General features: G+C 45.9%; 2 protein-coding genes across 8 annotated transcripts; one reads left to right on the plus strand and one right to left on the minus strand.

Annotated features, from left to right (window-relative positions):
• Positions 1-1,049: 1,049 nt before the first annotated feature.
• Positions 1,050-21,735, minus strand: ACOX1 (acyl-CoA oxidase 1). Of its 2 annotated transcripts, none has more exons than XM_069032719.1 (14): positions 21,545-21,735; positions 20,344-20,503; positions 11,741-11,901; positions 9,897-10,004; positions 9,294-9,413; positions 8,055-8,170; positions 7,686-7,855; positions 7,221-7,383; positions 6,346-6,536; positions 5,560-5,739; positions 4,841-4,946; positions 4,617-4,760; positions 3,720-3,926; positions 1,050-2,779 (listed from the first exon to the last, which is right to left on the minus strand). In XM_069032719.1, the coding sequence occupies exons 1-14, from the start codon at positions 21,657-21,659 to the stop codon at positions 2,729-2,731; spliced, it is 1,992 nt and encodes a 663-aa protein (XP_068888820.1). In that variant the 5' UTR covers positions 21,660-21,735; the 3' UTR covers positions 1,050-2,728. The 2 variants fall into 2 exon arrangements, with proteins under 2 accessions (XP_068888820.1, XP_068888821.1); XM_069032720.1 differs by lacking the exon at positions 11,741-11,901 and adding an exon at positions 14,786-14,946.
• Positions 21,157-26,369, plus strand: TEN1 (TEN1 subunit of CST complex). Of its 6 annotated transcripts, XM_069032726.1 has the most exons (5): positions 21,864-22,103; positions 22,357-22,394; positions 23,617-23,719; positions 23,842-23,999; positions 25,244-26,369. In XM_069032726.1, exons 3-5 carry the CDS (start codon positions 23,634-23,636, stop codon positions 25,381-25,383), a joined length of 384 nt encoding a protein of 127 aa, XP_068888827.1. In that variant the 5' UTR covers positions 21,864-22,103; positions 22,357-22,394; positions 23,617-23,633; the 3' UTR covers positions 25,384-26,369. The 6 variants fall into 6 exon arrangements, with proteins under 6 accessions (XP_068888825.1, XP_068888824.1, XP_068888828.1 ...); XM_069032724.1 differs by lacking the exons at positions 21,864-22,103; positions 22,357-22,394 and adding an exon at positions 21,157-21,241; XM_069032723.1 differs by lacking the exons at positions 21,864-22,103; positions 22,357-22,394 and adding an exon at positions 21,782-21,847.
• Positions 26,370-26,397: the final 28 nt, after the last annotated feature.

Consider the following 26,397-nt stretch of genomic DNA (forward strand, 5'->3'; position numbering starts at 1 on the left):
GACTCGGGCTGTCCCCGCGGCGGGGCTGCCCTGGTAGTGCCTGATTAGAAACGTCCCAGTAGCCGCAGCCGTTCCCTCGCCCCGACCTCCCCATCCCCGCTCTTGCCCCACTGAGTGAATTGTCCCAAACCTCCTTCACACCAACGCTGAGTAAAGGACAAAGCCAGCCCTGCTCCTGCCTTGTTTGTACTCGAGTTCCTGCTTTCCCCAAATCCCCGGGAATCGCCTGCCTGCTATTTCAGAACCTGCAGACCCATCCGCCAGCGGCTTTCACCACACATGCTGCCAGTCCGTCTGGGAACGCGGGCTCCTTGTAAAGCCTTCCCCAAACGCGGCCTTTATTTTCAGAGTGCCTCGCTCGGGTCGGACGAGGCCGCGCTCCCAGACCCTCGCTCCAGGACGGGAGTCGCTTACGGGGGTCAGTGCTGGACACTGGGACTGCTCCGGCGCCAGCAGAACGGGCTCAGCCCTCGTGGAAATGGCACCATCGCGGTGCCAGGAGCTGGGTGAGGCTGCAGGGCCGTCGGGCAGAGTTTAAACACCGTTTGCTGCCCCTGAGACAGCAAATCACGCCGGGGCTGTGGCGTTCGGGTATTGCCAGCAGCAGCAGCAAGGTGACACAAGAAGTGCACAAAAGCCTCACCGACAGCAAGGAAGGACAGTGTTTGTCAGTACATCTACTCTCAAAAGCAATGGAAAACACCTTCTGTGGATTAAAGCTGCTGCCCAGCACCGCGGGCAGTGCCCAGCTTTTGCTGGTGTTGGAGCTGCAGTGACACCGAGCACACGCCACAGCCAGCGCTGCCCCGTGCCAGCTGTGTCCCCCTGTGGCTGTGAGCAGCAGGAGAGGCTGGATCGCTGTGGGATAGGACAGGCATCACCATGGCATGGGGCTGGCTGCCCTACCACACCGCAGAGCAAAGCCAAGGAGGTCGGACTATATAAAACACCAAAATCCCACTAATTTTAAGGTCTGCTGCATACTTCATTCTACTTCCCCCATTACTTTACATGAGATCCACTGAAGGCAGTGTGCGAAAAGAAAGACATTTTGACTGAAAACACATTTTGGTAATTTATTAGATCTGTACACAGCTAGTGCTCTTCTCATTAGCATATTTTTAACCTTCTCCTCCATCCCCCTCCCCAGCCCAGCAGCCTGTTCCACTGGACACAGGGAAGGCCGAGCCCTCAGCCTCCTCTGGCATCCTGAACTTCCATGGGACCTGAAACACTCGGCAGCCAAAAGGCAAGCTTGATTAGTTTATTTAAAATTAAACATTTCTTTCTGTTCAGCTACTCAGATATGCACGTGGAGCCAAACCTTGTGTCTGATCATTGTTAGTGCCAGAAAACTGATTCAAAATTAGAGACTAACAGAGACCAAAGCTGCAGAGAAGCAGCTTCTCAGGTGCTGCCTCAGAACTGCAGGATTTGGGTTGATGCTGAAGCTTTCTACCATTTTAAGCTCAGGGTTGCCCTTCTTTAGTGTGAAGAGGTTTTATGGTTACTGGACAGAGTTACTAGTGTGGAAAAGGAGCAAGGATTTTGCTTGGTTGTAGTTGTTGCACTGATTTCCCTGGGCAGCAGGATGTTCTCTTCCAGGCTAAATCATTCCTGTTCACTCAGCACCGTGCAATGCCCAAGTCGGTATCAAAACAAAATTAGGCAAATCAGAGAAAGCTCCTTGGAAATGCATGGGTAGGAAAAAAAAAATAATCTGGACACTTCACTTGGGATTGTCATTTTCTTGACAAATGCCTTTAAAACCAGGACAGCATCCCAGAAAAATCAGAAGACCTGAGGATGTTGGTCAACTGATTCCTGCCCTCCAATACTGGCTTCATCATTCCAGGTCAAATCTGCAGTTTTTACCACTCCATGTGGTTTTTTTTCCCACCAAATCAACATAAGTAACATTTGTAAAGTGCTTTGAGATAGTGCTAGAAAATACTAAGAGTGAAAAGGGGGGCAGAACATCAGCACCCAGCTGATGACTACGAGTTGGTTTTTATCCTCAGAGCAGCATCACTATGTTCTCCTTTGACCTCCTATTAACCAAGAGCTGGAGATGGCACACAGGAAAAAGGAGTTTGTGCAGGGCAGTGAAAGAAGGAAAACAAAGGAAACATGAGGATTTCTTCTGGAAAGATGCCTGAAGCAGAGCTCCAGGGAAGGATGGGTATTTACTTCCCAGATCCATCAGGAAAACACATGCAGACTCACATGCACAGAGCTCAGCAGGAGGCTTCACACAGCACAAGCATTTGCCATACAAGGAGAGAAGTGGGGCTAATCTTAAAAAAAAAATTGAAAAATCAAGACATTGATGCTTTTTTTGAGGGAAGGATATAAATGCTCACCAGAAGCTACTGCCTGAGGGCTGTCAACTACGTCGTAGTAAAGTCCTGCCACCTTTTCCAGTTGACAGGAACTTCTCTCTAGTTAGCAGCTTCACAAAAGCAATCCTTGTATAGATCCATAAAGCTTTCCCAGATTTTTAAAAGGTTAATTTTACCATTATAATTGCACTTTAAAAAGAGGCATCAATCCCTATGCACTCTCCCCAAACACCTCCTCCGTTTATAAAAGAGGAAAGAAAGGCTACAATTATTCACTGTCCTACAGCTACAGGATTCAAAGGTTTGATTTAGGTGCCTGAAGGAAGGATGCAAACACCCAGTTTTCAGGGCAGGACAAGAGTGCATTTTAAAAAAACCTGCAGGCTTCACAGCTTGGCTTGCATTGGCTTCAGGTGTTTGTGGAAAGATTCATGAACCTGCAAGACAACAAGACAGTGGTTACAAGGCCAGGTTTGAGCTTTGAAACAGTTTTACCTCCTCACATCTTGCAGTGTGTTCAGTGTGTTTGTATACTAAGGAAATTTGAGGCACTTTGGAGATTTAAGAACAACCAGGTAACTTCTGTGTTTCAGAGTCTACATGATACAAAGCTTGAGAATATAAAAAATAGCCTGCCCACTACTTTTCTATTAAGACAGGAATGCAAGATTGATATCCATACAATTGTTTGGCATTTTAATTACAAGAAAACTGGCACAGGTTTCCTAAGGGGGCTGTAATGAAGCTCCTAAGCCCCACTGACTTCAGAAGTACAGAACACTGAGCAAGTTGTGGTGGGATTTAACTCCAGCTGCAGTCTCTGGCAGCCCATTGTAGGAGATACAGTCTGCCCTCAGCAAGTAAAGGCACCAGGAGACAGGATTTACCATTCTGGCTGATGGAGCAGGGACACTTCAGTTTATTTTTGCTCAGCTGCAGCTCCAATCCCAGGTCAGATACACAACATCTGACACCTAAGTACTACAGGGGAGCAATTTCTTTTCTCCTCCACTCACTGCTACTGCCTGAAGACTGGAGGATTTGCCAGAAAATGGGCAAGGCTTCCACAGCTACTCTCACCAAGCAGAATCAACAGCAAGTGGTAGTTGCTTTTAAATTCACTGAGAGAATTCAGTTGTTTCTCTGTGGAGTGCACCATTTCCTCCCTCAACTGAGAAGCTCAAGTGATCCCACAGGGAGAGTAACTACAGAGAGCCAACTGAAAGTAGGTTGTTAGTTTTGGTCCATTACTACTTGTGACTTTTCTCCACCCTTCTTCAATTACCTGGTGAGATCACTGGAGCGTAATTGACAACCCTAAACTGAGTTGTTTCTCTGGTCACGTGAGAAAGAGGAAAAGAAAAGAGGCTTCTTTACCTGTGTTTTGTTCAGTGGGGATTTCTTTGCCCACTCAAACATGTTCTCGTAGACGTTGCCGTCGTAGCGGCCAAGCACAGATCCCAGATGGACATCATGGAAGTCAAAGGAGTCCACCAGTGCCACTGCATTGGGACGAATGACAGCCAGGAGCTCCTTCACATGTTGGTTCACTTGGGTAACTTGGGCACTGGTCAAGATACCCGCCTTGAGAGGGAAGAAATGGATTACACAAGTCACAAATCCTTCCCTTCCCCAAAGGTCTCACACAGGTCAGCTTTCCCACACAGAACTGCAGCAGTTGGTAAAAAAACAGGTTTATTTTCCTTCACTAAGTAATTCAATTGTCAATTTGCCACAGTGCAGAAGCAAAAGGGGATGCCAGCACAGCCCACCATACTGCCCAGCTATTTAATCTTGGATGGCAGACTCTGTGAGTACCTGTAAGGTACTGCAGGAGCAAGTTTTCTTGGAGAATATGCATATATGGATATTAAATTGTGCCTGGCTTCAGGGAAATTTTCAGTAAAGCAGCAAAGAGGAAAATGGGAAGACAAAACATACCATGTCTGCCTGAAGAGCAAACAAAACACTGCTGCACAAATGCATTCTCCAACTGACAGAATGAAGAGAAGAAAAGCAATGCCTGACAATTTAAAGCCATTCATTGAAGGAAGGGTTGGGATTTGGAGCACAAGATTCCCTTTGAGGGATATACGTTGGGGAGTACATCTAACTGCATCTCCTTTATTAATTCCTTGGTTTTTAACACACAGCAGCTGATCAGCAACTAGAAACCATTTCAGCTGACCCTTGGCACATGCCTGGTTTCCATTTATCACAAGGGAAACCTGACAAGAGCCTTCCAACAGACCTGCACTGGAGAAAGACACCAACCTGCAGGAAGTCGCCCGTGTTCCTGCTGATGCCGAACAGGGCGTACAGGAGGCACAGGTCGGTCAGGACAGCGCGGACAGCGGCGTCACTGACCTCGGCCAGCTTGGCTGTGAACAGCTTCACTATCACATAGTGACAGTGGGCCTGCAGAAACCAAAGAAAGTCAGTCAGGGGCACAGAAAGATGAGGAGCTCTCACAGCACGTCTCTTTACACACCACTGACCTCTGATGCCCGCACAAGATCAACAGAAGTCCTGTTCCAGGCATCCTCCTTGCTCTTTCTGTGGTTCAGCTCAGCTTGCAAATTCTTCGCTGCAGATTCTACAAGCCTGGTTCATATGAGGAAGAAAAACAGTTTACATAATCACATTAACAGGGTGACAGACACTGAATTCATACACATGTCAGTCATGGTACATGAGCTCAGAATTCTTCTGATGTGCCATGAGTGAAGACATTGACCAGTGACAAGTTGTCCCTCTAAAATACCAATAATCACTGTTGTAGCTACAACACAGCTACAGAGGGGTAAGAGGACTTCTGACAGCACACGTGGTGCTTCAATACCTACTCACAAGTAAGTGTCTGCTCTACTCTCCCACTTCCCTCACAACAAACTTTAATATCAGGATTGTTTCTCTCCAGAGAGATTTCTGAGCAGTTTGTTATTTTTGTTTGAATATACTTTACACATAAATAAGAAAAAGATACATCCCAAAGGAATGGGGAGCAGAGTAACCAGGCTATGAGCAGCCTCCTGCAACCTCAAAACACTTAACCCTGACCCCAACCCAGCTAAGTGTGTCACTTCCTGAAAGCAACACACAGATCAAAGCTTCACCAGCCACACCTTGAGAATCCAGCATTAACAGGGCAATGCAACACCAGCACCTCCCCAAACACCCAGTTTTCCTGGGCCCAGCCCAGTCAGTGTGAGCTCACAGGGCAGCACGTGACTTGTAGGCCTCTACCAAACTGGTGGGGTCGTTGATCCTCACGGTGACAGTCCTGGCAGCCACGTGCTGGGGCTGGATTCGCTGCCTGGAGAGGTCGTTCAGGTAGGACACCATGCCAGTGACCTGCTGGCCAGAGGCCACCTGGGTGTAGCTTTTCATAAGGAACCTGAAAATAGAGACAGCAGATGGCAACTCTTACTCCTGAGTTGTTTGAATGGACAAAAGTCATCTCACTGAGGCTCAGGCCAGCAAGAAAAGTTGAAGGCACACTATTTTCTGCCAAAAATGGGGCAGGGGACAGAAACATGACACCAGTTTCGTGGTCACTTCTGCTCATCACTTTGTCACCAACTTCACTGCAAACTGGCCAAACAAGACTCCTTAACATCAATTTAGTGTTAAGAAGGGCATCATTTATTACAGGTGCCTGGTTGCATGGGGGATAGCTCCTCCTTGGGTGCACGTGATTTTTCACAAGTGTGTTGCTTACATACACTCACTACATGGCAATTATAACTTGCTCATTACCATAAAACCCTCCCCAAGTTCCCAGACTCAGCCCTTGTTTTGGCTGAAGCTGCATTCCTAAGGCAGATGCCTCCCCCTTATCTTCCAGCTGTCCTTGCTGGGATAGCAGATTCTGCATGCCTTGTTTCTCTGCTACAAGTTCCACAGACACAGCAGAAATCGAATTAACCCTTTTGGTATAAACTTCAGCCACAAGGACCACGAGGAGAGGCTGGAACATCCCTGTGCAGAGCTCCCACCATACCTGGCTGTCTGCAGCATCATGACCGTGTTCTCCCCCTCGTAGGTGCAGGATGGGGTGAAGGTGACATAGATGTCAGGAATGCCACTGCAGCGGGAGTAGCCGTGCCCGCCACAGGCCATCCGACACTCCTCAATGCCAGCATTGGCAGTCCAGGAGGTGAATGCCTTCAGTCCTGCTGTCAGGGCGTGGAGCTGAGGGGCAACAGGAAAGCCAGGTTTATTTTCCAGTCTTAGCTTGCACACATACATGTTAAGGACTGCAACTCCCAGAAAAACGAAGTAGAGTCAACACCATTCCTGCACCGTTCCACAGGGTCTTGTTTTTCTTGCAGGAACTCTCTCCTGAGTCAAATATTTATATGAAAACCCTTGTACATGGAAGGACTTCTTTTAAGTACACCACTCCTTCTGCCCATAAACATTTTATGTACAAGACTGTTTTCAACTGCCCATTGTCACAAACACTAACAGAAAGTTAACACTTCACAGCCCTAACCCCTCAGTATAATACTTTGATCAACACACCTGTTCTACCATAATAAGCACTCAGAAGAACAATTAAGAAGCTACAGCACGAGCACAAGACCAGTCTGAACTCCCAAACAATACTCCATAATTCCTGGAAATGCACCTTTTTAAAATAAAAATGTATTCCCAGTAGCTTTCTCACTGTGCATTACTGTTTTTTATAAAGTGCTAAACGAATAGAGCAAATAAATGTCACCAGCACATACTGGCCTTGGGGTCTTCTGAAACTACAGAAGGAGAAGGCATCTCATGAGTGAAAGCCAAAAAGGCTCAATGCCTCTTTCTCTATGCTGTAAAGAAACTTCACACAAATTCAGCCAACACTCTGGTTTCCAGAGGACACAGTACCTCTGGCAGCTCACTGAGGTCCCCCTTGCTGATGTCCCCACTGATACGATGGTAGGTGTCCTTTATGTAGGCTCCCACAAAATGGAAGGCGTACGCTGTTGCCAGGAGAGGAAAGAGTTTGTATTGTTGGGTCTGATAATCCAGGATCTGGGGTTCTGGTTCCCTAGAGCAAAACACAGATGAGCTAGCATGTCAGTGGTAGCAAACTGCTGCAGAAATCCCATTTATCCCTACTCTAAGTACATTCTCCATCCATATCAAGCCAGATTCTCTAAGACCATCCAGCAAAAGCCTCTGGCAGGGGAGGACATTCCAAGAATGGAAGATTATGCACTTCCCAGGACAAACAGTGTTTTGAAACCATACCAAGTGCCAAAGCAACCATCAACCACAGCCCCTCTTCCTCCCAGTACTTGAGAAGTTTCCCTCAGCACTTTGGGCTGCTCTGGGTCTCCCTGCACTCACCCTGGCTTCAGCTCAGACTGGTGTCTGACGGCGCTGTAGCGGATGGCGATGGTGCAGGCCCGGGACAGCGAGCGAGCAGAGTCACCCACGATGAAGGAACGGATGAACACCATGGTCCCATAGGTCAGCTTGTCACTGACTGGTTTCACATAGGTGCCATCTGGTTCAACCTACCAAAAAAATTAGAAAGATTAAAAAAAAGTACAGCCTGTTGATTTGTGAAGTTTCCTCTCTTTTACATGTTCACGCTCTAAGCTCATCAAGCAGCATTTACAAGCCACCCACAATCCTTTTGGTGCAGCACTCAACCTCACAAGAGCATTCAGTGTGTCCATTTCTAACAGCAGATGCTGAAACTCACTGCTTTACCTGGGCATATTTCATCAGCATGTTTTCCCGAGGAATTCGGTAGTTGTCCATTTTCAGGTAGCCATTATCCATTTCATCGTAGCCAAATTTGGGGCCAATGTCACCCACTGTAATACCTGCCACAGACAAAGCCACTTGCATTAAAAGATAGGAACTAAATACCACACAAGAGGTTCAAGCCTTCTCCAATAAGGAGATTGTTTAGTTTTTTAGTAAGTCCTGGCAGTGTTATGAGTAAGAGTTAACAGGGACCTTAACCTCTTTGATGGAAAAGTGGTGTCCTGGTTTTGGCTGGGATAGAGTTAATTATCTTCCCAGTGGCTGGTACAGTGCTGTGGCTTGGATGTAGCACAAGAACTGTTGGTAACACACTGATGGTTCAGTTGTTGCTGAGTAGCACTTGCACCAAGTGAAGGACTTTTCAATTTCCACACTCCCCCACCAGTGAGGAGGCTGGGGGGACACAAGAAGCTGGCAGGGGACGGAGCCAGGACAGCTGATCCCAGCTGGAAAAAGGGACATTCCCCACCACGTGGCATCATGCTGAACAGTAAAACTGGGTGAAGTCAGCTGCGGGCATGACAGCTCAGGGGCTGGCTGGGCATCAGTCAGCTGGTGCTGAGCAGTCACACAGTGATCACTTGCTCTGCACATTCTATTATCATTATCATTAGTTTCCCTTTCTTTTCTGTCCTATTAAATTGTCTTTATCTCAGCCTACAAGTTTTACCTTTTTCACAGTTCTTTTCCCCATCCTTCTGTGTGGAGGGAATGGCTCTGTGTGTTTAGTTGCCTGATGAGTTAAACCACAACAACTGGACATCAAAACATGGGAATATCCATAATTTCCATGCAGCCCTACTATCCACTCATGGTGGGAGCTGTCTCTAAAGTTCATGCAGCTCACTTCCAGCTAATGAGTGGTGAAAGCTCCTCTTCCCCTTTCAGAAAGCAGGATGTGCTGCTCGTGGAATGCACAGCTGGGAGACACTGGGGCAGAACCAAACCCCAAACCAAACTTCACAGGGGCAGAATCAAATCCCAAACTAAACTTCACATTGAAGTGAAAGGAAAAGATGATTTAGTAGTAGTTCAGTCATTAGAAAGACTCATTTAAGCCCTGTGATCTACCAACTGAAATCAGCTAATGAAATAAGCCACGGACTTTAACAAGACACAGCAGCTGTACACAGTCAGAGAGAAACAGATTTAATCTATTCCCTGAGTGTGAATTTGTACCTGGCAGAGGTTCATGTGTGCCCAGCTGCCGGATGGGGACAATGAAGGCGTGCAGGCCTTTGCACTGGCCCTGGGTGTAGAGCTGAGCCAGAACAATGGCGTGGTTCGACGTCTTCCCAACTGCAACAGGAGCAGGAGGCAACACAAACACAGTCAGACACTCTCAGAGTCTTTCCTCTGAGATAACCTCATTATATCACGCACTAGAAAACCAGATTGACCTCACTGGTTGTCACCCCCATCGTACAGCTCTATGGCAAAGTGCTGCTCAAGTCAATGGAAGCTGCACAACACAATTTTCTTGACTGTAAAACACCAGGTCCTTGGCACATCTGCCAGTGAAGCTGAAGGAACTATAAATAATTTGATACAAGCAATCAAAAATTACACCAAACCCACAGCATGAATGATGCTGAGCAACAGTCCAGAGCACACAGAGAATGTTTAGCAGGCTCTGGTAAGTCTGTTGCTTGTCGTGGCAAGAGTGACTGGCTTTCAACCCACTCTTTGGACCAACTTCCAGCCATCACTCTGTAGATACAACACACATGGCATCACCTCCCTGAGTTCTTCCATACATCTCCCAGATTTAGATACACTTACGTCCACCAGGCCACCACTTAATGGAGGTGACAGTGGGGCTGTTGAGGATGAACTCCTGCGTAGAGGGGTCATAAGTGGCTGTAGTTTCCAGACCCCGAAGATGAGTCCCTGGAAACAAGCAAACACATTGTTTTGGCAGGAAGTCAGTCACAAAACAGACTAGGACAGAGCTGAACAATGGAAAGTGGAACTCCAGTAGTAATGTTTAAATTTTAACTTTGCTTTTAGGCTATATATATAAAGAGCTAAATACCAACCAATTAAGGAAGAACAAGTGAGAGCCAGACCACATTCAGGGACCTGAAGCCAATTCTCAGAAAACATTGATTTTTTTTTTCCCCAGTGGTCTAAGACTAGTTTTCCAAGCACCTCCAATCTGACACCTTTTTGCTATCACACACCAGAAGCCCTTTCTCATTTAAAATGTTCCACAGGAACACACTCACCTGAATTTCACTAAAACGCAATCTGATTAAATTGCAAAATAAAACCATCCACTTCTCAGCCACAAGATGAAATAAACAGTGCCCACCACCTCTTCATGCCCTCATCAAGTCTACATTCTCCTCACTTGATGGAGCTGATCTCCCAAACGAGACCATCCATAGCTCCAAGACAGCAGGTAATGGCATGTGTGTGCCAGGTACTGATGTAGGTAGATGAAAAGACTGCAAAAAGATGGGAGGTAATTCCAGGAACAGTCTTTGTCTTCTGCCCCAAACTCTTTACTTCACACACCTGTCTCAGAGCAGTGGCATTGCCCCTGAATGCCTTAAATCTCCCAAAATCACAAGGCCTACTTGCTTAAACTAGACAAGCTGTGAACACTCCTGAGAGTCTGGACTGCCAGGGCAGGACAAGAGCTCCAACAGGAAAAAGGAGATCACCTTGCAGCAACCACGTTCCCAAAGCATGGAGGTAATGGCAGACTTCCATTGGCAGGCAGCTCAACACAGACTCACTTTGCTGGCAAAGGATCTTCAAACCTCACTAGTTCCAAGAGATTCTCTTTAGACTTGCAGTTAGTTTATGCTTCACACAATCTCTACATTTCACTTCAGTACAAAGGTGAACCCTGCTCATTTTTAGAAAATAATTCTCATCCTCAACTCTCAGATGACCAAAATTAAAGTTCCCCAAGGCATAATGTCCTCCCCTTGAAACTTCAGTTAAAAGTGTTGCAATCACAATACTGCTGGAGTTATCAAAATCCATTTCAAAGCTTGAAAGCAAAGGAATAGCAACAAAAAAAAAAGTCAGCTTGAGACAGAGAACTCAAAAAACCTGACACATTTCATGGTCAGTTAAAAAGAACACATGGGAGTGAACCAAGGGGAATAAAGCTCCCCACAGACCATGAGCACTGGAACCAAGTCATCCACATGTTCTCTGACCCAAGATCAGTCCTGAGGTGAACAAGCAACTCTTAATTTTTTGGCATCTCTTTCAACACCTCAAAGCTCTGTCCTTTTGTCTTCACACTGAAGGTTAATTAAAGCAAAGCAGAAATCAAACTGGAAAGAAGACCAAGTGTAAAATGAACAGATGCCACCAAACTGACAGCACCAGTGATGGGCAATAATGACGCTGGTTTGAATGGCACGAGGAGCACCCAGGTGCTCATTCATAGAGCTACAGACATCAAACCCCCCCTTAGGAGGAAGAGAGGGAAGCAGCACATGGCATAATGTTCTAATAACCCTTCCAGAGGCTGTCCACTTTTCCCTACAACCACAGCTGCACGTGTAAAACTGTGAGATACACACACACTGTTCTTCCCAGGCATGGGAATCCTCTGTACACAAAGCCATTCTTAGAAAGAGCATTTATTGAATGTACTGTACCATGGCCCATTTCAGTCTGGGCATAAGTGCCAATGATCTCCAGGTTCCAGGCAGGCATGAAGAAGCGATCCTGCTGCTCTGGGGTGGCCTGGGTGAGAAGGGTGGGGAGGAACATGCCCAGATGAAGGTCCAGAGGTTCAGGCCGTCCGCGGTGAACAAAGCTGTGAAGGATTGTCATGGGATGGGAGTGTGAAGGGAATGTTATGGGAGGGAAGCAAGCATGAGGATTCATGGTGGAGATTCAGGAAGAGACAAAAAGAAAAAAAAAATCATTCATGTGTCAATCAGAATTCAGCAAGTGTATTTTAGAGAGCCAGAGCACTGTCCTTTCCTCAGGCCTGAGTAATAAGAAATGGCACACACTTTGAAATAAACATGCTGCAATGACTTCCTCTGTAATCATACATAAAGTGCATCTGCAACATTCCCCTATTTTTGATGCACTATGATTGATTAAAAAAAAAAGATGAATCCAAACCTTCCCTCTGGTTTGAACATTGGAGCATCCCTAAGTTCAAAGGGCTGAGGCAGTCAACTGAGAATGTCACTTTGTTGGAGATGTGATGTGGCTGAACACAGTGTGCTTGCAACCAAATAAAGGAAGTCCATATTTTTTTTAAATTTTTTTTTTTTGCCACGTTTTGAAGGTAGAACCTGGTAGAAGTCCCAGTTTATCCAGATAAAGGAGCTAGGTTTACAATGAACTTCCTTTTTTTTGAAAAAGGCAAATCCTAACTGGCTGCACTATTTACTCTGGTTTTTTGAAATTAAAGATCAGACACAATTAGTGTACATGGCATTTCAAATCAACTCCCTTCAACTTCTGCTATTTTAAAGAACTTTCTTAAAAGGACAGTGCTCTGTGTAAGTCAAAGTTGTGAACATGAATAACTTGGCAAGAAAGCCAACATTTTTCAATATGTAAATCACCAGCACAAATTATCTCCAATTAAACATCTTTCATTAGAATTACTTTTTCCTCCATGTTCTGTCAAACACCACTGCGAGGTAATTAAGTGGTCTATTAAGATTTTCAATATAAAGAATTAATTCATCATTAAATCTTAACATATTGACAGCTTTGAGTATTAAAATAGTGGGGATAGATTGAGGACCAGTACCTCCATCTAGCTCATTTTTGTATGAAATAAATTTAATTGGACTTTAACAGGAATATATATATATATAAATGATCTGCATTATGGAAAGAGCAGAGGTCTGAGCATGGCTCAAACTCATCTGACATTCTTAGCAAAGTGGGAACAATGCATCCTTGTGTTCTCCAAACACACATTAATATGAACTAGTTCTGTCCCTAGGGCTTCCCAAGAACTGTTTTTTGATATTATCAGACTCCTATAAATAAATACAACTATCTAATAAACCCAGCAGCATGGTTTTCTAAGCTTTCTGACTGCACAGTGACCAAACCCAACAGGGCCTAGCGGGTTACCAGGAACACCAGATTTTAAGTGAGTTCAGTACAAGTGAAGTACACAGCTGACAGTCAAAGAGTGAAAAAAAAAAATCCTTATTTACCAGCAGTAGTTATAAACCAGACAGAAACAGCACAGTATTTTCACTTTTTCACTGCTCCTTGTATCTTTTTCAGCCCTGTGCTATTTGTGTTTTTTCTTTCTTTGATTTTTTTTCTTTTTTTGAGAGAGAGATTTCTTCACTATGGAAGAGGTTAAAATCAATACACCCATAGTCACCAAGATAAAACTGAGTAACTACCCATCCAGGCCAAGGTTCAATTCAATAATCCAGAGATCTGTTTCTTCATTACCACATTTTAAACATCAGGATTAAATTAAACAATTATACAATTAAAGTTCCCCAAGAACAGCTCAGTGACAATTACTGCAGCAGCTTCACTGATGAAGTATCAGATACTCAACATTCACAGCAGGAACCCCAAATTCTTGCATTTTAATTATTCAGCATAGAAAGTATATCTACTTTACTGTATTAGCTCTACATAGTGTCAAAATACCAATTTAACCATGAAACAACATGAGAACCATAAGGAAATCAACCATCACCAGGCAAGAAAGTGCAATTGTCTAATGTGAAATCAGAAGTAAAACAAATCACTGCAGTGGGGATGTGATTGATTTAAAGCAGCTGGTGTGAGAAAGCAAACAAGGCCAGAAGGCACTGATTGTTGCCATCCAGTTATCTCTCAGCTTCTGGTGTTGAGCTGGGTTTGTTGAGCAGGAAAGAGGACAGGATTTCTTCCACTGAGTCTTCTACAAATATTTCAGCAGCTGTAACTGCACAACCAGGCAGCTGGCACTGCCATCCAGCAGTGTCCAGACTTGTACACCTCAGGCTTTCCCAGTTCAGATGCCAGCACAAGCACTGGAGTTCTTGTCTGTAAACTATTCTTGCTGGTATTTAACAGCCATAATTCCAGGTTCTGGGCTAAAAGACTGTTTTCTGATCCATTAAATGTTTTTCCATTTAAAGCAGTGAAAGATGCTTTCAACAACAGCAGGAGTAAGATGTTTTTCTTCTTTGTAACCAAGACCTTTCCATGAAGTTGTGCAGCTGCAGTGGAGCAGCATCTGGAAGAAAAGTGCCTGGGGCAAAGCATACCTGACTTTCAACCCAAAACTCACAATCTCACCGTGCTCCACTGCTCCTAAAGGAATGCTCCTGACCTGTTTCTGCAGGCCAGCCATGCACTGAGGGCTCTGGCACACACGCCCCAAAATCAGGCAAAAATAAAACCCACAGTACTGTTCACTGACATGCTCCAACTGGTTCAAGTGAAATTCAGACTCTCAGGGCTTAGAACAACCTCCTCATTTTAAAACAAAGGTAACAACTACCAATGCAGAGATCAGCTAAGAGGTGCATTCTGGAAAAGGAAATCCTGGGATTGTCAGGATGTGAAATGAGGCAGCTGTCTGGCTACAGACATCAATCATTAACTGAGGAATTTTACCTTTCCCCCTTTAGACTGACCCAGGGAACATCATCAATTTACCCACTGGAGTTAGAGAAAAGATTACCCATTGATCCCTGAAGGGAACTAACCATGTCCCATTTCGGTTTGGGCGTAGGTGCCAATTATCTTGACTCCACGGACCAGGGGCAGCCACTTCTCCTTCTGAGCATCAGTCGTTTGGGTCTCTATGGTTTTGTGAAACATGCTGAAGTGGAGACCCAAAGGTTCAGGAAAATTGCCCAAGCATGTTCTACAGGAGAGAAATAGAGGGATCTGGATCTCAGTCTTACTGTTACTGTGAACCTGAAAGGCTTTTCTCCAACTGGAGCATAAGACAAATAATATTTTTGCCTTTTTCAACCTTTTTTTTTTTTTTTTTTTTGTCCACAAGCAACCTCCAAATGTGGAGGCATCAGAAGCAATGCTAATGGGGAAATAGATGTTTCTTCCAGGCATCTTCTTCACCCCATGAATCTTGCTGTTGCTATGTAACTGGAAAAAATGTTATTCTACAAAGGTTCATGAGGAACTTAAAACTAAGGACATGAAAATCAAATTATTTTCTCCCCCATCTCTCAGGCTTTGTGGGACTAAATCCCACTGCTGCTGGTAGCCTACAACTAGGGCATTATTAGGTAGAACCAATATGTATTAAAAAGGAAAAGGTTTCTTTGGTGACTGAGTTCTTTTCAGAACAGCTCTGTATCACCTGCAGCTGCTTCTATCAGTTGTGAGATCTGGAACACACCTTCAATTAAAATTACCATTACAGTCTAGTGCTGAAGGGAATGGAAAGAAAAAATCAGACATTTTAGGCGTGTTTCACCAAAACAGAAGTTATTTCATGAAAGAAAACTCTAATCACCTAGTAGCCACAATGGCAGGCAAAGTACATTCTCAATTAAAACATCTTCCCTTCTGCAGCTTGAACAGTTTCTTCATCTTCAATCTACTGTACACAAATTCTTATTCCATCTAAACTCTAAGAAAGAGGAGGAAAAAATGAGTCCTCTGCATAAATACCATAGGGGATGCTCTGCATATGGTTTGTCAATTACAGCAGCATTTGTGACTGGCCTTTTGCACCATGCAGAGAGTAAATAATTGATAATTCAACAGCAGGTCTGATACAGACTGTGAAAACCAGCCTTAGAGTGAGAGGCAAAGCACCACTGAACTGCATGTTGCCTGTTTAAAATGAAAAGACAAAATGAGCCATGGATTTTTCCAGGACCAGAACTATTGTAATCAAGTAATCTAATGCTGGTGATGAATGTATTAACTGTGCTTTAAGGTGGTGTGAGTGCAGCTACAGCATCTCAAGTTCCTGGAATGGAGGCAGACAGCTCTGTCACCAAAAAATATTCTATTGCCTACAGCAGCACATGTTAACAAAGCTGATGCTTACAGGGTGACCAAGGGCTTAAAAGTGCAAGACAGAATACTTTTCAACATTCTTGTGGTTTCCTAAGTGGGTTATTCTTTTAGCCCAGGACCTATACAGCAACAGCAGCACCCTTTATTTCCTCACTGCCTGCAGCACAATTATTGTGCACCTACTCCTCAGGCCCCAAAAGGACAAATCTACAGGGAGAAAGTGAGTGCTGACTTTGGAACACAAAGTTTGAGGGCAGCTTGAGAAGAGCTTGAATGGCTCTTTGCGTATTTTCAGCAGTCATTGAAAGAACCTGAGAAAAGGGTACAGCTCATGCTTTGCTGTCAGAAAAATCAGGTCAGACACTGCTTCTTTGAAGGTAATGCTCCAAGAAAAAATCCCAGGAATCTTCTCAAAGGTCAGGCCAGCGACTTTCACTGCCTATGAGTAAGTTTAATCACAAGTGGCAGATATCTGATGCTTAACTACCACCTTCTCCCACGGGTAAGACAGCAGACAGTTTGCAAGTGGATGCTTTAACACCCCTGTGTCACAAGGTTATGATGTTTCAGTAACTAATTGTGCAGCATTTGAACAGCTTCTTGCATTAACTAAGCTGAAAGTTAAATTACAGCAGAAAACTGTTCATCTCTGCAAACTCCACACTGAAGACTGAGGACTTCCTTTTAACAACTTGAATGACAATGAGAGAGAATCCTGTTTTCCTCAAAACACAAGGCAAACAGAAGAGGTACCAGCTGTGAAAGGAGGAACAACAGGTTTTCTTCCCTTCTTTTTCTTTCTCTGAACTTACTGCTTCCCATCAGAATTTCAACACTCTCAGCACCTGGACTGGTTGTTCTCCAAAGGCTGCAGTGTGTAACTGTTCAAATACTCTGCTCCATCAAGACTGATGGTGGCAGTGACCATCTGATCAATCACCAGGTGCTCTGAGGTCAGCCTTGCTTCAACAACCAGTGTCACAATGAGGTTGCAGCTCCAAATCCACTTATGGGAGAAGGCTGTGTAGTAATATGTGCTTTGGCATTACAGATCAGCAGCCAGTGCCACCCACACAGTAGAAGGCACTTATGTGACAGGTGAGTCACTGTTTCTCAGTGCACAGAGGACAACAGAAACAAAGCCTGTGTGTTCAGAGGCTCCAAAGCTATGGGAACAACTGCAAAGCCATTCTCAGGCTGCAGAACTGGCTCACAGAACAGGGGCATTTACTTTAAATGAAAGTCTGTGTGCAAACTTTCCTGCTTTGTGCAGTTCTTGAAGTAACTCTCTCAAGGATGAGCACGAAGGGTCATCCCAGTGGAGAAGGAGCAGGAGCTGTGTCTGAGCTGTGCTAACTGGGCTTCAGAGCTAACAACTGCTATGGCAATAAACTCCTATTCCAGCTGTATCAAAGTAAGACCAAGCCAGACTCATCCACTCCACATTAATTAAGCAGTGGCAAGTAGGGCCCACAGTAGAGTTTTTCTGCTTTGATTTGCTCAAAGCTGCTCCAGGTCCTAATTTAAAGACATAAGAACAAATTCCAACAGGGAAAGTGCACATTCGTGCAATGCTCATGAACACAGGAATCACCTGGTGACCAGCAGCTCTCAGATCTTCTCTTCTTCTATGACCCAGTTTGTTTTTCTCTTCTTTGTTTAACCCCATTTTCCTCAATGAAGGTTAATTAAACTTGAAGGTGAATTAAAACTGAGCAGCTTGCTCTCTTCCAAGAGCATTGGAGCACTACACCAGAAACGTTTCCCATTTTTCATGCTGACTTACATTTTGTTGCAGTTAGACTGCAAAAGAAATCTGAAATGTTGGCACTGTTAGGCTGATGGCCTTCAAAGCTACAGTCACAGCAACTGCAGTGTGAACATAGAAGAATTACTATATGAGAAGCAATTAAAGTATATTTAACAGATCCCCTTATGGTTTGGAGTCCAAAAAAGCCCTTTGGAAACAGGAAGGAGGAGCATTCACTTAGACATGTCACAGCAGCAGCAACTGCTTAAGTGTATCTTCAGGGCAGTGAAGGAAGCAGCATTTCTCCTCACCTACTCATAAATCAAGCTATAAAGTTGGTGAGTCATGTGCAAAGCTACCTAGTAATGTTCTGGCAGTTTAGGAAAGCTACAGGAAAAGAACTCAAAATTCTTCAAAATTGCATATATAAATCTGTCCCTGCCATTTGGGGATAACTGACAAAATTTCTTAAGCTTCCATAAATAGAAATGTCAATCATAATAAATACAATGACATCCAAATCAAGGACTTCAATCTATTTCATAAATTTCATCTGAGGCATGCTGCAACACCATATCCATTCAGTCTTCAGTATGGAAAAATGAGTAAGCCCAAACACAATTTCTCCAGGTCAGTTTTTACACTAATGAAGTCCCTTCCAGTTAGCACCAATTAACATGGATATGGGATAGAAATAATTTTGTCAGTTGGGTGCAGGTTCACCAAATTTAAAAGAAAATCTGGCACTCAACAGGTGGGAAAGTGTGGAGAGATGCTAAAATGCAAATGAAATCAAAGGATAAAAAAAGAATCCTTTAATTTCTTCCATTTTTTAAGCAGCAGCAAGCCCACATCCTCCCTTGCCAACACCAGACATTATAGTAAAGAAATCAAATCAGAATATTAACAGTGTACAGCTCTTAGAGCAAACACACCTCACCTGTAGGCAAGAAGTTTATGCACTGCACTTCATTCTGTTACATGTTATTACAGAATAAATATGGTATAAAAAATAAATAAAAAATGGCAAATACAGTCAGTCCACAGTAATTGCAATTGTATTTGGAAATCCTGAATGGCTGCAATTAGACTTTACCTTGAAAAAAAGTAAGTCTTTTTCATTGTTTCAGTTGGTTTTGGAGTGTGACTTCTGACTAGTCACACCTGACCATTCATACCACACTGGATATGGAGGTACTATTTGGTATCTGTATGAAATTTTACACTTTCATCCATTTAAGAATTGCTGACTCCAAAGTAAGTTTATGGAAAGACAAAACTAGAATCTCTCATTTGACTACTTCAGGAAAGTCTATTTTCATATAATATTGTCATTAATGCTACAAAAAGACAGAAAATTTGTTAAAATTTTCCACCTGATAGACTGGATAGATTTTGCTGAATTTTCTCCTTAGAAATAAATAAGTAAATGAAGAAATTCCCCCATCACTTTCAATAAACCTTGTGTAGGAAAAAAAATTAATTATTAACTTTGGCTGTGCAGCACCTGAATAATCCAATACTGTCACTGAACTTGTTCCCTGTTATCACTGTCCACCAATGACAGTTTTCAAATTATTTACGTCACTTCCATGAGAACTTTCATGACAGGTCAGTGCAGGCCAGATTCTCTGAAAGCAAAACCACAGTGGACAAGATGATTTCAATTTCCTAGTGCCAATGGTCATGCCCTGAGGCCCATAACAGCTTTTCTACAAAACCAGTCAGAGGGGGCTTGTGGTTCATTATTTGTTGTGCCAGAGGATATACCTATGGGATTATGACAGATTTCTAGGTCTGTGTAATCTCTCTGTTACCAGTTTCTGCTTGGTTAAATCAGACTGAGTTTAGCAGAATTGGGGGGAGAAATACATCAAAATCAGGAACTAAGCTCTAATTCCTTCTGGAAGGAATGAGAGCTCAGATGTAAAGATAGTCTTATTTTCATTAACTTGATCCAAGGGTGGTACTAGCAAAGGTCAGATGCAACAAAAAGCCTCAGGGTCAAAGAGAATCTCTGTAGCATCAGGAGCTTAGAGGAGGGACACAGAACAGACAATGATAAGAACTTATAAGGCATCTTGGAACATTTTCAAGTATTTCTGCAATGTGACTTTATTGGGTCTAAGTGCAAAGTGAAGTAATCAGCTTTAGGAGATTTCATCAGAAGCTACAAACTCATCAGATGTATTCAGATTCAAATAATGAGTATAATTTTTTTATTCCTTTTGGAAAAAAAAAGACCTAAGTTCAAGTTCAGTTTTTCAGTTTCTGCACCACATAGAGTGAACAGGGTGTAACTGCTAATGTTGCATTTCTGTTAAAAAAAAACCCTAGGAAAACACAACACTCAGGAATTCAGGGTTTCATCTGAAATTCACTGAAGCCAGACTTGAGTGGGTTTTTATACAAGTCTTGAGCTTCCTTTAGACAACAGGCATAGGAAAAAAGCACAACTCTAACGTCCTTGCTGGTGATTGAAGTACGTACAAGAAGCAAACTCTGGATCTTTTTAGGTACCTTTTAAACCAGTAGATCTCATCGGGATCTGCAATTCCATATTCCCTTAGCTTCATCACCATCAAGGAGCTCTTCCTGATGGCTTGCTCATAGCGCTGGCTACGGGACAGGAAGTTCAAATCCTCGTGCTGGAAGTCAGGGTCATTAAGAACTAAGGCCTCTGGGGACAGAACAGAAGAGGAAAACAAGCTCAGCTCCCACAAACCTCAGCAGGGGGGGAGCAAAAACCCAGCGTTTTACCTGCTGGAGCTCAAGGCAGAGGTATAAGAAAATTGAAAATAAAATTAGAAGTTAACAAAATGAGAAAGAAGCTCTTTGAGAGCTTAACTCCTGGCACTCTCATTCCACACATAAACCCCATTTTCAGTTCAAAGCACTCTGGACTTGGCAGGAGGGCAGTTCACTGATGTAAAACCTGCAGGCCCCTCACCAACAGCCTGAGGCTCAGGCAGCCTCGTCAACTCTGATCCCCACGCAACTCCTGCAGAAGGGCAAAGTTATTATTACCACTGTGACAACTGGAAAACAGGGTGACCAGAGATCACAGACTCTGTGTCCCCCCCTTCGGCACAGAAGTTACACAACACCGGCCTCTGACAGTCACAGCCCAGGGAAGAGACTGGAAGTAGTTCATTAATCTCTCATAACCACGGTCGTGCCGGGTGACAAACAGGTGACATTTGTACTGTTGGGCAAGAGCAGGCTAGGAGGGAAAAAGGAGGGGACAGAGCCCATGAGAAATGCCCATGGGAAGCTGCCTCTGACCCTCTGGAGGAAGGGGAAACAGAGAACTGAAAGGACACTGCTCTGTCAGGGCCACCCTAAATCCTTTTCTGGGAAGGCGAGAAGAGGGGGACCAGGGACGTAGCGCTGCTCCTGTTCCTCTCTAACCCATGAGGCAAGACCCCTTTACTTTACGCTGACCCTCCACCTGCCAACAGCTTTCTCCTCTCCAAAAAAGCTCCTCCGCAGCCCTCCCGCCCCACGACCCCCTCACAACTCGGTCGTTCCTCACCTTCCCCGGGGCTCCCCACCCCGCTCCCCCCGCCCTGGTTCCCGCTCTCCCTCTCCCCGGAGGTCGCCCCTTGGATCCCCCTCATCACGCAGCCTCTCCCCTTCCCACCCCCGCATATCCTTCTCCTCCTCCGAGCCCTGACGGGGGCTGTCTCTCCCCGTCCCCATGGCCCGGGCCCTCCCTCACCGATCTCCTTGCGGCGGCGGGTGCGCTCAGGGCCGCCGTCCAGGATGTGGGTGAGCAGCTCGGGCTGGAAGGTGGCGCCGGCGCGCTCCCTCCGTAGGTCCTTGTTCATCGCCATCGCGGCGGCTCTGCCCGATCCCGATCCCGATCCCGATCCCGATCCCGATCCCGATCCCGATCCCGATCCCGATCCCGATCCCCGCTGCGCCAGCACCGCCCCGTGTGACGTCACTCCCGCGACGCCACGTGAGTCCTGACCACGTGGGTCCCGTGCCCGCCCTTCCCTGGTGAGGCGGAGCAGGAGCGGTGAGCGGCGCGTTCCGTCGTGCTGGGAGCGGTGCTTTAAATCGCGCTGCTTTAAATCGCGCTGCTTTAAATCGCGCTGCGAGGGCGCCCGGCACGTGCGGCATCGGCACGGAGTAGTTAATTAAATAAACAGCTCGTTACATGCCGTTGGCGGGCTGCGTCTGTGCATGCACTAAGCACGGTGTTGGGTAGTGCTCTTGATCTGCGTGTGAAGGACTGCGCTTGGGGCTGGGCCTGCCAGAAATCGCCCTGCGAGGTCCTGCAGTGGGGGTGGAGCGCGCATTATGTAGCATACTGGGTGGGCACAGCGTGTATGGCGATTGGGGTATGGCTTCTACAGTCTAAATGATTCTGTTCGTTAGAAAGTGCATTAAATGCACACTGAGCGTCTTGCAGCCTTGGCTGAGCCACCTTGCTGCACAGTGTGATTCAGGAGCAAAACCCGAGCGATACAGGACAGCCTTTGCCCTTCTGGAGGTGCAGAAGTGTCCTTGCTTTTTAAATGTTAGGTGCGGCGGGGATGCACGGAGCTGTAGAGAGCGGGGAGGTGAGTCTCCACCTACGGAGCCCACGCTGGGACCCTGCCAGAGGGGTTTTTCAGCCCGCTGTGGGTGTCCACAGCCTGGCATGGGGCTGTGGGGCAGCAGGCACAGAGAGAGGCACGTGCAGGGACGGGGTAAGCCAGGATTGCCCTGGTTTCGACAGCCTCCCACGGAGTCCTCTGTGGGGCATTTTGGAAGGTTGCAACCCCGTGAGCAATGCGTGGGGTGGGCAAGGGACGCCAAGCATTAAAGCCACAGCGTGTGTCAGCTCAGTGTCCCCACTGCTGCGTAGTCAGTATGGGGGGTCCTCGAACGCCCTGCAATGGATTCACTTCCTGAGTGGCAGGAGTCCCTGCCTGGGCTTGTGCAGCTCTTGGAGTCTCCCACAGTGAGGCAAAAAAAAAAAAAAAGAGAAAAGCAGTAAATGGAGCATGGAAACTCTCCAAACACAGGCAGCCTGCAAGGGAGATCAAGGGAAAACAAGGCCAAAAGGAACCACTTTAGGGCACAGCCAGGAGCCTGGCTATGACATTGACTAGGCAAGATTAGAACCTTTCTGGAGCTGCTTTGCATTCCCGCCTTTCTGTGTGCTCTGTGGTGTGCCTGACTTGCCTGTGCCAGCCCTGCTCCACCACAGGAGCTCCCAGGAGGTCCCATCTGAGCCTTGTCTTGGAATTAATCCTTCTCATTCATTGCTGTCTGCTAAACCCTACCAGACTTCTGATGAAACCAGGCTGGCTTGGATGCAGTTTATTGTTCTCCAGCTGCAGGATCACACAGTCAGAATTTCTTGTGTTGCGGTAAGACAACAGGCTCAGGATCATTCCTTAAGTCTTGCTGCATAGTAGTCCCCTGTCACCCCAGCAGCTGAAGCTATCCCTGCATCTCAGTCCCTCACACTGTCTGAACTTCTCAGTCACCAATTTCCCTCCTTCCTTAACCTTTCTCAACTCATCCATATCCTGAGGGAGACCCAGAGGACGTGGTGGGCTGCCTGTATTTCATGCTGTGGGTTGTGTGGGACTAGGCAGCTCCTCTTTGTGCCAGGATGCCCTGGGCTTGGCACATGCACTGAGCTGCAAATAGGACTCAGCAGGGAAGCTGTGAAACTCTTGCAGCCTCCTGGATGGTGGAACCTGGGCAAGGAAGGAGTTGAAGGGCAGTGTCACTTATAATTTGGATCAGGTACTGGAGAAGCATGGAGTCAGACCTTTTGCTTTACTGCAGGCCAGCCGTTGTGCGAGATGCTGCCAAGTGCTGGTGTCTATTACTTCCCATGGGAGATCAACAGCTCAGTCCCCGAGGGGACAACACTGAGGACATTTGGCAGGTGAGAAGGGTACCCTGCTCTCCTTGCAGGCCAGGCCTTTCCTTCACTGGCTGAGCACCCCCCCGCCTTGGTTTGTAATTGGATTTCTGCACAGCTGAGCTTCCTAAATTGATCATTCCTAGGTTATGCTGCTACGACCTGGCCCGGTCTGAAGCCATTCTCACCACTCAGCACAACTCAGCTCAGTACCAAGTCTGTGTTGACACCAAGTTTGTGGAGCCATTCCAAGCCCAAGTGGGATCTTTCTACATGGTCCTGGGAGAGGCTGAACACAGGGAAGGTAAATGCTCCAGGAGCTGGTGCCCTTTGCTCTTCATGGTACATCAGCTCCTTCAGGGCTCCCTTAGTCACTGAGGGCAGCCTGGGCCAAGCCAGTTCATCTCATGCAGTTCCTCCAGTCACACGAGTGTGTGATTTAAGGTAGGAGCAGCCTCTCTGTCCCTGCTCACCATCAGAAGAGCCACCATTGGTGAAAATCTGGTCCTCTGGCACAGATTTTTTTAGAAACAAGAAGTACTTCAGCAGCATTGTTGAGCTTGCAAAACCTGTGCTAAAAAGCCTGGCATCACTGCCAGCCGCCACACCGACCGCCTTCACCCCAAATGTGGCAGATTGCAGCAATACCTCATTGCAAGTGGCTGGGTTGGTCTTTGCCATCCTTGAGAGGCTCTAATTATTATCCCTGCCCTCAGACACGTGAGGAAGGCTCTGTCATGTGGGTCACCCTGTTGTCTTCTCCTGGGGTGCCCTGCATTCCAGCTGCTTGGTGCTTTGTGGGGAGCTGATCTGAGCTGGGCCATGGGATAGTGAAGCAAATTCTTTGTTATCTTGGCCACACCTGATAAAAAGCATTTGCATTCATGCCATAGAAGTCCTCACTGGCATGTGCAAAGCCACACTGCACGTGGCCTCTAGAGAGTGACCTGCTAAGCCGCTGCTGCAAAATTGCTTTAGAAGTTGTTATTTTGGTCATCCCAGCCTAGGAGTGAATTGGCCCCATTTTGCAGGGGTGGAAGGAGAGCAGACTGAGATGGTGGCTGTGTCACTAAGGCTGTGTCACCAAGGCTATGTCACCTGCCAGGGCCCCTTCTGTGCAGCTCCATGTTACCACTTGAATGCTACCAATGAACTGGTGGTTGTAGCCAGCTTTGAGCCTCTTCTAAGCCCTCTTGTCTGCACAGGGGCATTCAGAAATGAGCTCAGACCCATCACTGCTGCTTTTCAGACAGGGAAAACCAAAGTGCATCCTGCCACAACAGAGACAGATGCTGCATGGCAGGCACTGGCACTGTTCGCCAGTGCAAGGGGAGTGCAGTGTCAGTCACCAGCATTTTGTAGCCATCAGGGCAGAGGGAAAGCACGTCACTGAATTAAGCTGGTCCTGCTGCTCACATCAGTGGCAGCATGTGGCCAGTCCAGCCTCCTGGAAGTTCTCAGGCTATGGTTATTTGCCCAGCTGGAGTCATATGTTGCCTGAAGGAACTCTCTGCCTCAAAGCTGCTCTGTCTGTTTTCCTTTCTCCAGAAACTTCCAGTCCTGTGGTGAAAGCACGGATATTGACCTGCGTGGAAGGGATGAATGTGCCCCTGCTGGAACAAGCCATACAGGAGCAGAGGAAATACTTCAACGAGAGGCAGGAGCAGAGGGGAAACAGCACATCCTGACAGCAGCTCTGAGACCAGCCACACACTGGTCCTTGGACTACTATTTGGAACAAATATGTTAAAAGTAAATTAGGAAGTGGGTTTGCTGTGGCAAACAGTGAAGTCACTGAGCAAGGAAACACTTGAAGACTGTGAGTCAGTGTGTAACTGTGGGCTGTCCATTCCTGCCTCAGGTGTCATCACCAAAAACAGCTCTGGGAAGCAGGTTTGTTGTTTGTTTGAAAGGGTGGTTAAGGAAGGGGAACACTTGGCTTATACTGGTCCTTCTGTAATGCACGACCTGAAGAAGTCAGAAGAAGTAGTCTCTGAATCTGGAGCTAAGCAGCTCACCTTTGGCAGATGGGGGAAGAGGGCATTAGCACAAAGTTCATTAGCCCTGCCTGGCTGCAGGCCCATGAGTGCATGTGCTGGGGTACCCTGACTCAGCTGCCACGCAGGAGCATTCCTGGCAAAACACTCATGGATCTGGACTGACCAAAGAAACAAGAAGAACAAAGAGTCCCTATTTTCAGTAGCACCTGCCTCTTCAGGTAGGAAGAACTGGTATCCAAGGGGAGGATTAATTCTAACTCTAAAATAAATATTTGCAGTACCCTGAGAACCACCACTTGACTTTCTTCCTTGACACAGCTAAGTTTAAGAGCCCTTAAATCACTATTTTTGAAGTAGCTAAAATTTTGATTGAAATTTTCCTAAATAAAGATGAAAAAAGAAGGCAGCCTGTCTTTTATTGATTAAATCCCTCTTTCTTGCCAAGTCAAGTGTGTTAGCCCCTACACAAACCCTACAGATGATGTAAGAAAATTAAGTTTTCCTCCTTTTCCTCCTTCTCCTAAGTACTGGGTGTGTAAGGAAGGGACTGGCTTTAAAAAAGCTGTAAGAAAAGGAGATGAAGTTACATCCGAGTCACTCTGGTTGAAGAACATGGTTCCAGGCCCACCCAGCTGAATTAAATCATTGACAAAAGAACAGAACATTGCTAATATCAGATGAGAATCGAATGTTTGTGCAAGG

The sequence above is a fragment of the Aphelocoma coerulescens genome, chromosome 18 (assembly GCF_041296385.1).
Source record: "Aphelocoma coerulescens isolate FSJ_1873_10779 chromosome 18, UR_Acoe_1.0, whole genome shotgun sequence".
NCBI lineage: Eukaryota > Metazoa > Chordata > Aves > Passeriformes > Corvidae > Aphelocoma > Aphelocoma coerulescens.

What these genes read in the sequence shown, in the direction of transcription:
- ACOX1 (XM_069032719.1), bottom strand. Translation starts at nt 21,659, where the DNA reads ATGGCGATGAACAAGGACCTACGGAGGGAGCGCGCCGGCGCCACCTTC. An exon ending in CAGTCTGAGCTGAAGCCAGG is followed by an intron (nt 7,384 to 7,685) that starts GTGAGTGCAGGG and finishes GTTTTGCTCTAG; the next exon opens with GGAACCAGAACCCCAGATCC. An exon ending in ATCTTGTGCGGGCATCAGAG is followed by an intron (nt 4,761 to 4,840) that starts GTCAGTGGTGTG and finishes TGGTTTCTGCAG; the next exon opens with GCCCACTGTCACTATGTGAT.
- TEN1 (XM_069032722.1), top strand. Translation starts at nt 22,193, where the DNA reads ATGATTCTGTTCGTTAGAAAGTGCATTAAATGCACACTGAGCGTCTTG. An exon ending in GAGCTGTAGAGAGCGGGGAG is followed by an intron (nt 22,395 to 23,616) that starts GTGAGTCTCCAC and finishes GCTTTACTGCAG; the next exon opens with GCCAGCCGTTGTGCGAGATG. An exon ending in AGAGGCTGAACACAGGGAAG is followed by an intron (nt 24,000 to 25,243) that starts GTAAATGCTCCA and finishes TCCTTTCTCCAG; the next exon opens with AAACTTCCAGTCCTGTGGTG.